Here is a 13097-nt window from a genome sequence, read left to right on the forward strand (position 1 = left end):
AGCCTGGTGAGGGTCCCCAGTGTAGGGAGAACATACGTGTCCACATTCCCATTGCAGACTCCTGCAGTCCTGAGACTAACATGAATTGCCTAGAGACTGCAATTGGGTGGCATTGCTCCACCCAGAGAGCTCATGCTGGGGCCCACACACCCTTCGAGTCCTAAGCAGCCATAAAGCACAGCATCGTTTTGAGAGCCCAGACCCCTCCAGACCACATCCTGCCCTGAGGCCCAACAGCCCCTGAATCTCTACACTTCTAGAACACCATTGGCATCCCCTGCCCACAGCCACTGTTGCTGCTGGCTGCTGCCACCAGGGCCATTGGCAGTGACCCTGCCACCCCCAGCAGTGGGGCAGCTGCACATTTTCACACGTCCTGAGGACAGAATCCTTTGTCCGCAGCTTCTGCTGCTGCTGGCTGTTGCAACTGGGGCTTAAGCATAAACTATTGTCAGTGACCCTGCCGCCTCGAGCAGCAGGGCCACTGTGCATTTACAAGCTCCCTGAGGACAGGCAATCTCATCCATGGCCACCATCTGGGGCCAAAGCATGCACTCCCTAGCTGCCTGCTTACAGCTGCGGTCACTGAAAGTAACCCACCCTCCGCAGCAGCAAGACTGCAGCATAGCCACTGCTACTCCCACCCGAGCAATCCACTGGGTCCCTACGGATCACTCTGCCCCTGCCTAACACAGCCAGTGTCTCATACCAATGGGGGGGACTTAACAACAGGCCTATATGGCCTGGCTCTGCCATCCCCAGTGCCTGAGCACACCATCCAAGGGCCCAGGGATTGTCTTGCCCTGTTCACCATCATTGGCACCTGAGTAGTCTCCCTGGAGGCCTGAGGATAGACCTATGCTACCTGCTGCTACCATCATAGCTGGCACCCACCTGCCAACTGTGGCCCTGGGGACTGGCCTACCCAGCCTATTGCAGCTAGCATCAACACTTATGTGGACTACTTGTGAGCCAGAAGGTTGTCCTGTCACAGCTACTGCAATTACCCATATCATATCCACTGCCCAGAGGCCTCAGGATCTATCCATCTGCCCAGCCCACTGCTACCATTGCTGGCACTCCCACAAACCACCTGGATCCCAAGAATCAGCTTGCCCAGACTCACTAACACTGGTGCCAGGATATGCCACCCTGGGGCCCAAGGACAGGCACTGTTGGCTTGCTGCTGCCACCACTGGTGCCTAAAGACTGGCGCCTAAAGACTGGCCCACCTGTTGTCCCCATCCCAGCAAAACTTAATCATAGCACCCACTAACAACCATATCCTAAACTACTGAGGAAATCACAGACACTACTACTGATGCTGTTTACAGCTAAAGAAATTGTATGGAGACTACATTTCTGCACACACCCCAAATCAAAGCCAAAGTGCACTACTCAACCAATACCATAGAGACATCTTCAGAAAAAAGTCCTCCCATACAAAAACAAATTCAAAAAGGTGGAAGAAGAAGCAACTGTTATATCAGATGCACAGATATAAACATAAGGACACAAGAAACATGAAAAATCAAAGAAACATGAAAAATCAAGGAAATATGAAATATCCAAAGGAAAATAATAATTCTCTAGCAACAGATTCCAATAACAAAGAAACTTATGAATACTGGAAAAAGAAATCAAAATAATAATATTAAAGGAGCTCAGTGAGATATAAGAACACAGATAAACAACATAAAGAAATCAGAAAAATAATTTAGGATATATATGAATGAGAAATTTACCAAATACATAACAAAAAAGAGCCAAACAGAAATCCTGGAACTGAATAATTCACTGAATGAAATAAAATATACATTCAAAACTTAAACATCAGGCTACATCAAGCAGAAGAAAGAATTTCCTTGTAATCTTAGCACTCTGGGAGGCCAAAGCAGGAGGATCCCCTGAGCTTAGGAGTTCAAGATCAGTGTGAGCAAGAGCAAGACCCCATCTCTACTAAGTACAGAAAAATTAGCCAGGTGTGGTAGAACACACCTGTAGTCCCAGTTACTCAGGAGGCTGAGGCAGGAGGATCGCTTCAGCCCAAGAGTTTGAGGTTGCTGTGAGCTAGGCTGATGCCACTGCACTCTAGCCTGGGCAACAGATTGAGACACTGTCTCAAAAAAAAACAACAACAAGAATTTCAGAACTTGAAGAGAGGTCTTTTGAAATGACCCAGTCAGACAAAAATAAAGAAAAAAAATAATTTTAAAAAATGAACAAAGCTTATGTGACATCTGGGACACCATAAAGTTATGAAATTTTCAAATTTTTGGTGTCTCAGAAAGTGAAGAGAAAACCAAAGGGAAAGAAAATCTATTTAATAAAATAATGGCTGAAAACTTCCCAAGTCTAGCAAGATATTTAGGTATCCAGATACAGGAAGTAATGAAATCCCTAAATAGATACTATGCTAAAAGGTCTTCTTCAAGGTACATTATAGTCAAAGTATCAAATGTCAAAGACAAAGAAAGAAGTATAAAAGCAGCAAGAGAAAAGTATTATAATGGAACTTCCCTAAGACTAACCATGGATTTTTCAGCAGACACCTTACAGGCAAAGAGAGAATAGAATGATATATTCTAAGTGATGCAAGAAAAAAACCTTTTAGTCAAGGATGCTATACCCAGAAAAGTTATTATTCATAAATGAAAGAGAAATAAAATTTTTCCAGACAAGCAAAAGCTGAGGAATCCACCACGAGAACACCCCTATAAGAAATGCTTAAGGGAGTCCTACATTTGGAAACAAAAGTACGATATCTACCATCATGAAAACACATGAAAGTATAAAACTCATTTGTTTCAATAAATTTTTAAATTTTCTTCATAATTTCTTCATTGATCCAATTAGTATTCAATACCATATTGCATAATTTCTATGTATTTGTACTGTTTTTAAAAAGTTCCTCTGGTTATTGATTTCTAGTCTTATTCCATTGTGGTCTGGGAAGATACTTGATATGACTTCACTTTTTAAACATTTGTTGAGACAAACATATAACTTATTCTGGGGAATGTTCCATATTCTAATGAGAAGAATTTGTATTCTGTATTTGATGAATGAAATGTTCTGTAAATGTTCATTAAGTCCATTTGGTCTATAGTACAGATCAAGTTCAATGTTTCTTGTTTATTTTCTGTATAAATGTGTGTTCAATGCTGAAAGAGAGACATTGAATTTCCTAACTATTATTGTACTGGCATCTGTCTCTCTTTAATTTTAATAATTTTGCTTTATATATCAGGGTGCTCCAGTATTAGGTGCATACATATTTACAATTGATGTGTACCCTTGTTGAATTAATCATTTTGTCATTATATAATGACATTCTTTTTCTCTTTTTATGTTTTCTGCCTTAAAGTCTATTTTTTTGGATGTAAGTATAGATACTCCTGCATGCTTTTGGTTTCCATTTGTTTGTAATATTTTTTCCATCCCTTTACTTTCAATTTATTTGTGTCTTTACAGGTGAAGTGAATTTCTTGTAGGCATAATATAGTTGAGTCTTCTCTTTTTAAAAATCCATTCAGCTAGTTTGTTTCTTTTAATTAGGGAATTTAAACCATTTACATTCAAGTTTCTTATTGATACATAAAGACTTATTCCTGTCATTTTGTTAATTGTTTTCTGATTGTTTTGTATATTCTTTGTTCTTTTCTTCCTGTATATTGTTTACTGTTATGATTTGGTGGTTTTTAAAAAGTGATAAACTTTGATTCCTTCTTTTTTCTCATTTGTGTATCTGCTCTCCTTGTGAGTTTTATATATTCATGTGTTTTCATGATGGTAGATATTTTTTTTTCTTCCAGATGTAGGACTCCCCTAAGCATTTCATGTAGGTATGTTCTAGTGATAATAAATTCCCTCAGTTTTTGCTTGTATATTACAGACTTTATTTATCTCTCATTTTTGAAGGATAGCTTTGTTGGGTATAGTGTTTTTGCTTGGCAATTTTTTTTTCTTTTAGCACTTTGAATATATTAACCCATTGTCACCTAGCCTGTAAAATTTCTACTGTGAAATCTGCTTTTAGCTTGATGAGAGTTCCCTTATATGTGACTTGACACTTTTCTGTCAAGAATTTCTGAATTTAGAATTCTCTCTTTGTTTTTGACTTTTGACAATTTTATGATAATGTGCCTCAAAGAAGACCTTGCTGGGAATTCATTTGGGAATCTTTAACCTTCTTGTATCTGGGTGTCTATATCTCTCATAATACTTGAAAAATTATCAACTATTATTTCATTAAATAGGTTTTGTCTACCTTTGCTCATTTCTTCTTATGGAACTTCCAAATTTAAAAAATTTGTTCACTTTATGGTGTCCTATATGTCACACAGACTTTCTTCAATCTTTAAAAAATTTTTTTCTTTTTAAAAAGTTTGCTGGGCTATTACAAAAGGCTTGTCTTGAAGTTGGGAAATTCTTTCTTCTGCTTAATCTAGTCTATTGTTGAAGTCCTCAATTGTATTTTTATTTCATTCATTGAATTCTTCAGTTCTAGAATTTCTGTTTAGTTCTTTTGTGTATATATATATATGTATATACATACATATACACACACACATATACCTGTTGAATTTCTCATTCAGATCATGAATTCTTTTCATGATTTCTTTGTATGTTTACCTATTTTTCTTGTGTCTCACTGAGTTTTCTTAAGATCATTATTTTGAATTCTTTCCTTTTATTTGTTATCTGTTTCTGGAGAATGGTTATGTTCCCTTAGAGTTGTTTTTCCTTGCTTTTTCATGTTTCTTGTGTCCTTACTTTGATATTATGTATCTGGTGTACTAGTCACTTCTTCCCATTTTATGGACTGGCTTTCACAGGGAAAGAATTTTTCCTGTAGGTATATATTAGTGTTGGTCAGGTAGGGTGCTTTGGCTTTGATTCTGGGTGCAAGTAGCAGTGTAGTCTCCATATGATTTCTTGAGCTGTAGTCAACATCAGTGGTGTCTGTGAGTTCCTCAAAAGCTTAGGCTGAGGTTGTTAGTGGAGGGTGTGCTAAGGCTTTGCTGGTGATGAGAACGATAAGTGAGCCAATCTTCAGGCCCCTGAGTGGTGTACACAGGTGCCATCAGGTGTGGTGGGGGTGGGTCTTTTTCAAGACTGCAGATGTGTGCACTAGTGCTGATGGCAAATGGGGTAGGCCAATTCTCAGTCCCCTGGATGGTGCATGTTGGTGCCAGCAGTAAAGGGTAGGGAGGATCTGTCCTCAGGCCTTCAGACAGTACACAAGCACCAGCAGTAGGCCAGGCAGGTTGATTCCTAGGCCCTCAGATGGTGTGTGCAGGCACTGGTATCCATGGTGGGTGGGGCAGATCTGTCCTTAGGGCTCTGGATGGAACATCCAGAAATTAGATAACTTTTTACAGCTAGAAAGAGTATGATATGGCAGAAAAGTTGGGCATGTAGTGGGCTGAGTTCTGCTTCTGTTTTTGAATTGGCTTTTCCATCTTCTAATCTATCTTCACTATTTCATCAGGTCCCATTTGTTTATTTTTGTTGCTGTTGTGATTGCCTTTGGGGTCTTGTTCATAAATTCTTTGCCTAGGCCAATGTCTAGAAGAGTATTTCCAACATTTTCCTCTAGCATTCTAATAGTTTCACACCTAAGGTTCAAGTCTGTTACCCAGCATGAGTTGATTTTTGTAAGAGGTGAAAGGTGTGGGTCTTGTTTCAGTCTTCTACATGTGGCTATCCAGTTTTCCCAGCACTATTTATTGAAAAAGGATTCTTTTCCCCAGTGTATGTTTTTGTCTGCTTTGTCAAAGATTAGTTGGCTATATGAGGATGGTTTTATATCTGGGTTCTCTGTTCTGCTCCACTGGTCAATGTCCCTGTTCTTGTGCCAATAAAAAGCTGTAGGGAGGACAAACTACCCACACTTCATGGGAACAATGGCCAATTGAGGTTATTTGAATATTCATTCATTCATCAAGTACACCTAACATAGAGTCATTTCTGGGGCCTATGATCCCTTAGAAGAGATAAGATGGCCATCAGGAGGTAAAATACAAGATAGAGGATGATAAATGGCACAAGATAGATAAGTTCAGAAAAAGGAGGACATTTGCTTATCTAGGACCATCTGGGATTACTTTATAGTATGCATGGACAGCATTTGAATAGACAGTCGAAGGACAGGTAGAATCTGAACAATTTGCATTGGATGATCAGTAAGTAGAGGATGTTTCAGGAGAAGAAATTAGTACAAACAAAGTCATAGGGTCAGAAAAATGTTCAGAAGATGGGGTGTGCTAAGGAAATAGAATGTGGCCCTGTTTGGGTGGAGTATAGGGTGCATTAACACAAGAATTGGAAGATAAATCCAGAAAAAGGAGTTGCAGAACAAAATGTAAGGCCCTAGAGTACTTTGAAGACAACAAAGAACCATGGAAGGTTTTATTTATTTTTTTATTTTATTTTATTTTTTTTTGAGACAGAGTCTCGCTTGTTGACCAGGCTAGAGTGAGTGCCGTGGCGTCAGCTTAGCTCACAGCAACCTCAATCTCCTGGGCTCAAGCAATCCTTCTGCCTCAGCCTCCCAAGTAGCTGGGACTACAGGCATGCGCCACCATGCCTGGCTAATTATATATATATATTAGTTGGCCAATTAATTTCTTTCTATTTATAGTAGAGACGGGGTCTTGCTCTTGCTCAGGCTGGTTTCGAACTCCTGACCTTGAGCAATCCACCCGCCTCAGCCTCCCAGAGTGCTAGGATTACAGGCGTGAGCCACCGCGCCCGGCTCATGGAAGGTTTTAGAAAGAAGTAAGTAATGATTAAAGCAGAATATAAACATGACTTCCATTTTTTACTATTCATAAATTTTTTTTTCTGTTGCTATAACTTGGCTACCTGGGTTCAAATTCTGCCTTCAGCATTTAATAGTTAGGAGAATTTGTGCAAATTATTTAACTTAAGCATTAGTTTCTAAACCTGTAGGTGGGATCATAACTTACTTTATAGGATTATTGTAGAAATTAAGTGAAAAAATAAATGAAAGTATTTAACAGAATGCCTAGTACAAGATCTTTGCTCACTAAATGATAACTACTGCTTTTGCTGTTATTATTTTTAGGCTATTTAATAGAGCAGTTTTGCAGCTCTCTAACTAGGACTTTTCTACCAAATAGGGCCTCTGACCTTTTGAAATAAGGAAAGCCATCTAGTGGCTGTCATTACTATTTTTAAACTCTTGTAATCAGTAGCAGTCTCTGAGCCCCAGGGGTGTGAAAGCACTTTGCTAACATTTAAGTTTGGAATTTTCTCCATATTCAGTCCTAAACATTTTTTTTCTATCCATGGAAACAGTCTCTTGAAAATTAGCTTAATTGATTCAGTAATTAAAAAGATTCAGACTTTTATAGTGATATTTTATGATAAAAGTCCCAGTTACTGACTACCTTGGAGGCTTAGTGGTTTTGTTTACCTTAATTCTCATCCTGTATCAGCTGTTTAAAGCTGTAAACTTAAATTGAAGCCATACATTTGGGGTTGAATAGAAACACCCTACTTTGTAACGACTTCGGGATACTGTCTGTCTCTTCATAGTTGAATGATGCTTTGGGTCATGTACAATGAGAGGGTGATTAAGTGGAGGGAAGTCATTGCATTGTTCATCCTGAGTGATGAAAAATGGACTGTGGTATGATGCTTGCTTTGTACCTTTTGCACACTTCCAAGGTCGAAATGGTCACCAGATGCCTCTTTCTCATTTGGCATGTCTACCATGTCTAGACATAAGCATTCATGCTAAGGAAAATAAATTCTAGGATGCTCACTACTGCTCATTATTTAAGGATTATTCATATGAGAAAAAATGCAACTGCAAATAAAACACTATTTTGTCAAAAATTATAAGAAAGTTAATCTATTTTGTGGAAATCAGGTCCAATTATAATTTTATTAAATTATATTGTGTGTACAACCATTTTATATATGGAGCTTTTAAGTATTATATATAATTTAATAAATATGTATAACAAATATGTATAATAAAATATACATAATAAAATAATATATATGAGAAGGCTTTTATGTTTAGAGCTTTATATGTATAGCTAGAGACACTATAATAGCAGTAACTCAATCATCACAACAGTTCTTTGAAGTAGATAGCTGTTATTTCTATTTTACAAATGAGGAAACGTAAGTTTTAGGAAGGTAAGCAACTTGCCCAAGGAGAATAGACAGTTGATGCTCTTTTTGGTATTCACTCGTCCAAATTAGGGATTCTATGAGCTATGATTTGGATTACTTGACCCCTCCAAACCTCACATTGAAATTGATTCCCAGTATTGGAGGTGGGGCTGAATGGGAGGTGTTTGGGTCATGGGGGTGGGTCCCTCATGAAAGGCTTGGTGAGTTCTCACTTTGTTGGTTCCCCTGAGAGCTGTTTGATTAAAAAAGCTTGGCACCTCTCCCTTCCCTTCCCTTCCCTTCCCTTCCCTTCCCTTCCCTTCCCTTCCCTTCCCTTCCCTTCCCTTCCCTTCCCTTCCCTTCCCTTCCCTTCCCTTCCCTTCCCTTCCCTTCCTCTTTCTTTCTTTCTTTCTTTCTTTCTTTCTTTCTTTCTTTCTTTCTTTCTTTCTTTCTTTCTTTCTTTCTTTCTTTCTTTCTTTCTTTCTTTCTTTCTTTCTTTCTTCATGCAGGTTCCCCTTCACCTTTGCCATGAGTAGAGCAGCCTGTGGCCTTTGCCAGGAACAGATGTTGGCACCATGCTTTTTATAAAGTCTACAGAACCATGAGCCAAATAAACTCTTTTCTTTATAAATTACCCAGCCTCAGGTATGTCTTTATAGCCACACAAATGTACTAAGACACTATGAGAAAAGGGTGGAGTAACTACACAAGACAACTATTGGTATTGACCCTGAATATCATCAATGACCAGAAGAATGAAGGAATTTATCTTTTGCTTTTCCAAGCAGTACAAGAGTACAAGCTTTGGAGTTAGCCTGGCTGTGTTTAGATCTCAGCTTTATTACTACATGTGATCTTGTCAAATTATGTAGACTTTGTAGCCAGTACTCTAATCTGTAAAATGGGGAGAGTAATAGTACCTCTTCTTTGGAGGATTGATGAATGAAATTTAGGTAAAGCACCTAGCACAGGGCCTGGTACGTGCTGAGTAAAACTAAGATGTCATGAATATCATTATTATAATTACTATTATTTCAAGTGAAATTTGAAATACCTGACGCTTGGGTGGAGCGAATGCTGGCATAGAAATACAGGCAGCCATCCTTCAGAATGCAATAGTGCTGGACCCAGGCATCTGTGCTTCTATCCAGCTGGTGCAGAAGACCCAGGCATTCTGGGTTCTTGATGGCCAGTGGTGGGAGGTTACTGTTGTGCAGAGTCACATCTTCCCAGACATGGTTCTGCAGGTGTAATATAAAGGGATAATCTGAGTGACCATCCTATGCCAAAAGTCTTCAACTCCCAGGGCCAGTGACGTGAACACCAACTCTGTTTGACTGCAAAGAAGCCACTGCTCTAAATGGTTCTATTGCTATGACACTATGAATACTTGAACTAGTCAGAAAACCCAAACTTCTCTTATACTTTTTCATGTCCATAGACATCCCTTTTTCTTTGGCTTCTAGTCTGAGGAAATAAGAAGTATATCAGCCAAAGAACAGGTGATCATGTATGACACAGAAAATGGAACTAGGCACCCCAGCAAGGACTATTTTTAATGCTCCTATCTGTAAGTTCTGGGCTTGATCTGCTATTTCACTCACCATTGGGATTGCCCCCTACCCCTGTTCCTGGTGTGCCCACTGTCACTAACAGCAGCCCCTCGTTCATGCTTTCCTTATCTGGGACTCTCATTCATGCAAAGAAACAGGTTAAATGCCCCTGGGCCAGCTCAAGTCTTAGGCTCTCATAGTCAGTGATGTGGAAGGCCAAAGATGAATCAAGGTCTTCTATCCAGGGGGGCAACCTTCATTCCACAGGCCTGGGAGACAGGCTGTCTCTGGGAACTCTGACTAGAGACTGGGGGCACTGTGCTTTATCTCTCTATCAGAATGCCCTGCCCATGCTTGCCAGTTTCTCTTCTTTGTTTGGTTTCATTTTTGCTCTTTAGTTTCAACAGGGCAGTGCAAAAGGTTTCAGAATGTGGAGCTTGCTGTGTTCTTTGCTGTGAAGTGGGAGCCTGCTGGGAGTTTGGGTGTTCATTTTTTCACTTTACTGCAGACACTCTGAGTGCATTAGCAGAGTAGATACCTTTTAAAAATATTGAGGCTCATTAGGGTGATGCGTTGGAGAGATGGATGAGTGTATTCAGCATTGTGTTCCAGGTAAAATGAAACACAAGTCCCGCTGTTTGTCATGTGATGGTGCTCATGATTGTTCAGAAAGGACAGTTCTAGGGCACGGGGAAGTATATTTAAGCTCAAACAATACAAATTTCCCCAAATGTATAAGAGCCAAACTATGTAGAGAAGATAATTGATAGTAAATGACTTTTGCTCGCATGCCATTTTGTGAGGAAATGAACATATGTAAAGAAAATCCATAGCCTCATTAGAAATCATATATATATATATATATATATATGCACATACACATGTAGCATAAAAATGAAACAATTGGGTATTAAAGCAATTTACCCCCCAGCAAGTTATAGCACAAGCTCAAAAAGAGAAATATCGAATGCTTTAGGGGCTGAAGTAAGGACTCACTTGTTGATATTTTGAAATTATCTGGCAGTTTGTAGGTAAAATCTAAATTAAAAACTATATTGCTCCAAAGCTAGGAGTCATGAATGGACAGGAATAGTGGAGATTGGCCTAATATGTCTATAGAACAAGGATGTGAACATAAAACTCTGTATTTCTAAATACAACACATATTTTTTCTAATAAGCTGCTCAGCTAATAGCAATATCCCAAGATATCCCTGAGATCTTATATTTTGGGAGTAAAAAAGAAAACAGCAGCAGTGGTTTATCATCCTGGGGAACTACTGGATTGCTCTGTGTGAAACAGAAGTTCCACCCCGGTTTGTGACTACTCACTGGGTCTTACTGGAAGGGATGTCATACAAACCCTTGAAAATAAAAACAGCAGGAATGCAAGGTCCCCCATAGGACCTGAGCAGAAAATCCTGTTGGCTTAGCATCCTCCTCCCAGCTTTTAGAACAGATCTGATAAGTCCCAGGGTGGACTGCATGACATATAACTTGTTCCTTTCCTTCTCTGAGAAGAAATGCAAAATGGATGCAGAGTTAAATATCAAGGATATCTTACCTGGTGGACAGGATGGGCTGCTTTGTCCATTGCCTCAAGCCACCTGAAAGACAGTGAAGTGAGAGGAGCTGTCCTTGGGGGACTGGATAAGTGTCACTTGGGAGAGCTTGTTCTCACTGAACCCATTGCTCAGACAGAACAGTCCTGAGGCTCAGATATATTTCATTGCTCTAAGTTCAAAGCTGAAGTGCAAGATGTTCTTGCAAAATTGGTGTTACTGGGTGGCAAATTACACCTCCAGCAGGCATACCTAAAATAAATTGGTCTTACCTTTCTCCTTTACTATAGTTTAATTAGTGACTGAGAATGAATTCATTCAATCTTTATTTTACTAAGGCATATGAATTTATTAACACAAGTGGGGCTGAGAACAATTGGTATATTAACTATAAGGCACTAGCTGTTAAAATATGGAAAGACTGGTAAATAGCCACTGTCCTGTGTCCTTTCCCCAAATGTTCTTTGGACAGAGTGGCCACCTTTAGAGTACCATTAGTGCCTCTCCCTGAGGACTGACTTGTCTTAGTCTTGCCTCCTTAGCCAGGCACCAGTCTATGTACCGCACTCCATCTTGCCAATCTTTTCCAATTTTCTCTTATGACCCCTAACTTTCAATCAAACCATATGGCTTTCTATTCTGCCCAAAGATTGATTTATTTCCTCTGCCCTTGTATATTCCATTTATTCTTTTGCATGCTTATCCAATCTTATTCTATACCTTCATAAACACATCCCTTATCCCTACATCTGGAAATCTTCTTCCCAAACTCTCGATTCCTGTACCACTTTGTCTTCTCCTACAGAGCTTCTTGATTTCTATTTTGCATTCAAAAATATTGGAATAAATACCCTAACCTCTTAGTTCAGAGGGTTTTTTTTTTTTTTTTGAAAGCAAGGTTTGGTTTTTCACCATTGGTTCTTCTTCTCTAATCCAGAGAGATCTTAAAACAGTGTCTTGGATGTATTAGGTATCCGATAAATATTTTGTGCCTGAATTGAAATACAATCAAGTCACTATCATCATGTTTTCCCATTTGTCCTTTAAGGCAAGATGCATTTGAATACATAATGTTCCACAAATAGGGACAGGGTACCATTTGCCTTAGTGATTTCACACCTAAGACGCCATTTAAAATGGGAGCTGGGTCCAAATTCTTGAAAGGAGATGTGCTGTTGATACTAATCACTGTTGACATGTTACCTCTCTGTCATTTACTCCCTCTCCTCTGCTCTCTCCTGACCTCCCCACACTCTACATTAGCAGTAATTTCACTACAGTTTTCAGTTGACTCAATGACTGACCAATGATCTCCATTTCCTCAGAGAGACAGACTGAGTAATGATCATGGTGGTTTTGTGGTCAGAACTCATAGGCTACTCTCTTAGAATGCATGTGCAGTTCTCCCCTGCCATTTGAGTTGCATGCTCACAACATGTCAACTTGAATCATTTTCCCACAGAGCTACATTATTATTATTATTACTTTGCTCATCTCACTACGGCATATTAAATTGTAATCCTGATAAATTATTTTTATGCTTAAGACTATCCATCCAATTGCCTTAAAATATATAAATTTGGCAACTTTTGGGGAAGCTGGATGAGATCCCGGGCAGCATTGAGCTTTTAAAGAAAATATGGAGATCTAAAATGAATTAGCAGAAGATGCTTAGGTTCTCTGAAAATTTTGTTAGAAAAAAACTGGGGGAATAATGAAGAACCAAACTTTTCACATCTAAAGAAAAGAATGTTTATTGACTCATGCTATGAATCTGTTGTTCCCTTTTCTACTTCCAACCTTTGAATCTATATGGATGCTGTTGAATA

General features: G+C 39.1%; 1 protein-coding gene across 1 annotated transcript in view; it reads right to left on the minus strand.

The window, feature by feature from the left end:
• LOC142873690 (uncharacterized) overlaps positions 1–13097 on the minus strand; it is an 80468-nt gene that overhangs the window by 10004 nt on the left and 57367 nt on the right. The window contains exons 5-6 of the mRNA XM_076007887.1: positions 11271–11313; positions 9209–9395 (exon numbers count right to left, since the gene is read on the minus strand). Coding sequence (XP_075864002.1) covers positions 9209–9395; positions 11271–11313 — 230 coding nt within the window. The remainder of the gene's footprint in view (positions 1–9208; positions 9396–11270; positions 11314–13097) is intronic.

The sequence above is a fragment of the Microcebus murinus genome, chromosome 11 (genome assembly GCF_040939455.1).
Source record: "Microcebus murinus isolate Inina chromosome 11, M.murinus_Inina_mat1.0, whole genome shotgun sequence".
NCBI lineage: Eukaryota > Metazoa > Chordata > Mammalia > Primates > Cheirogaleidae > Microcebus > Microcebus murinus.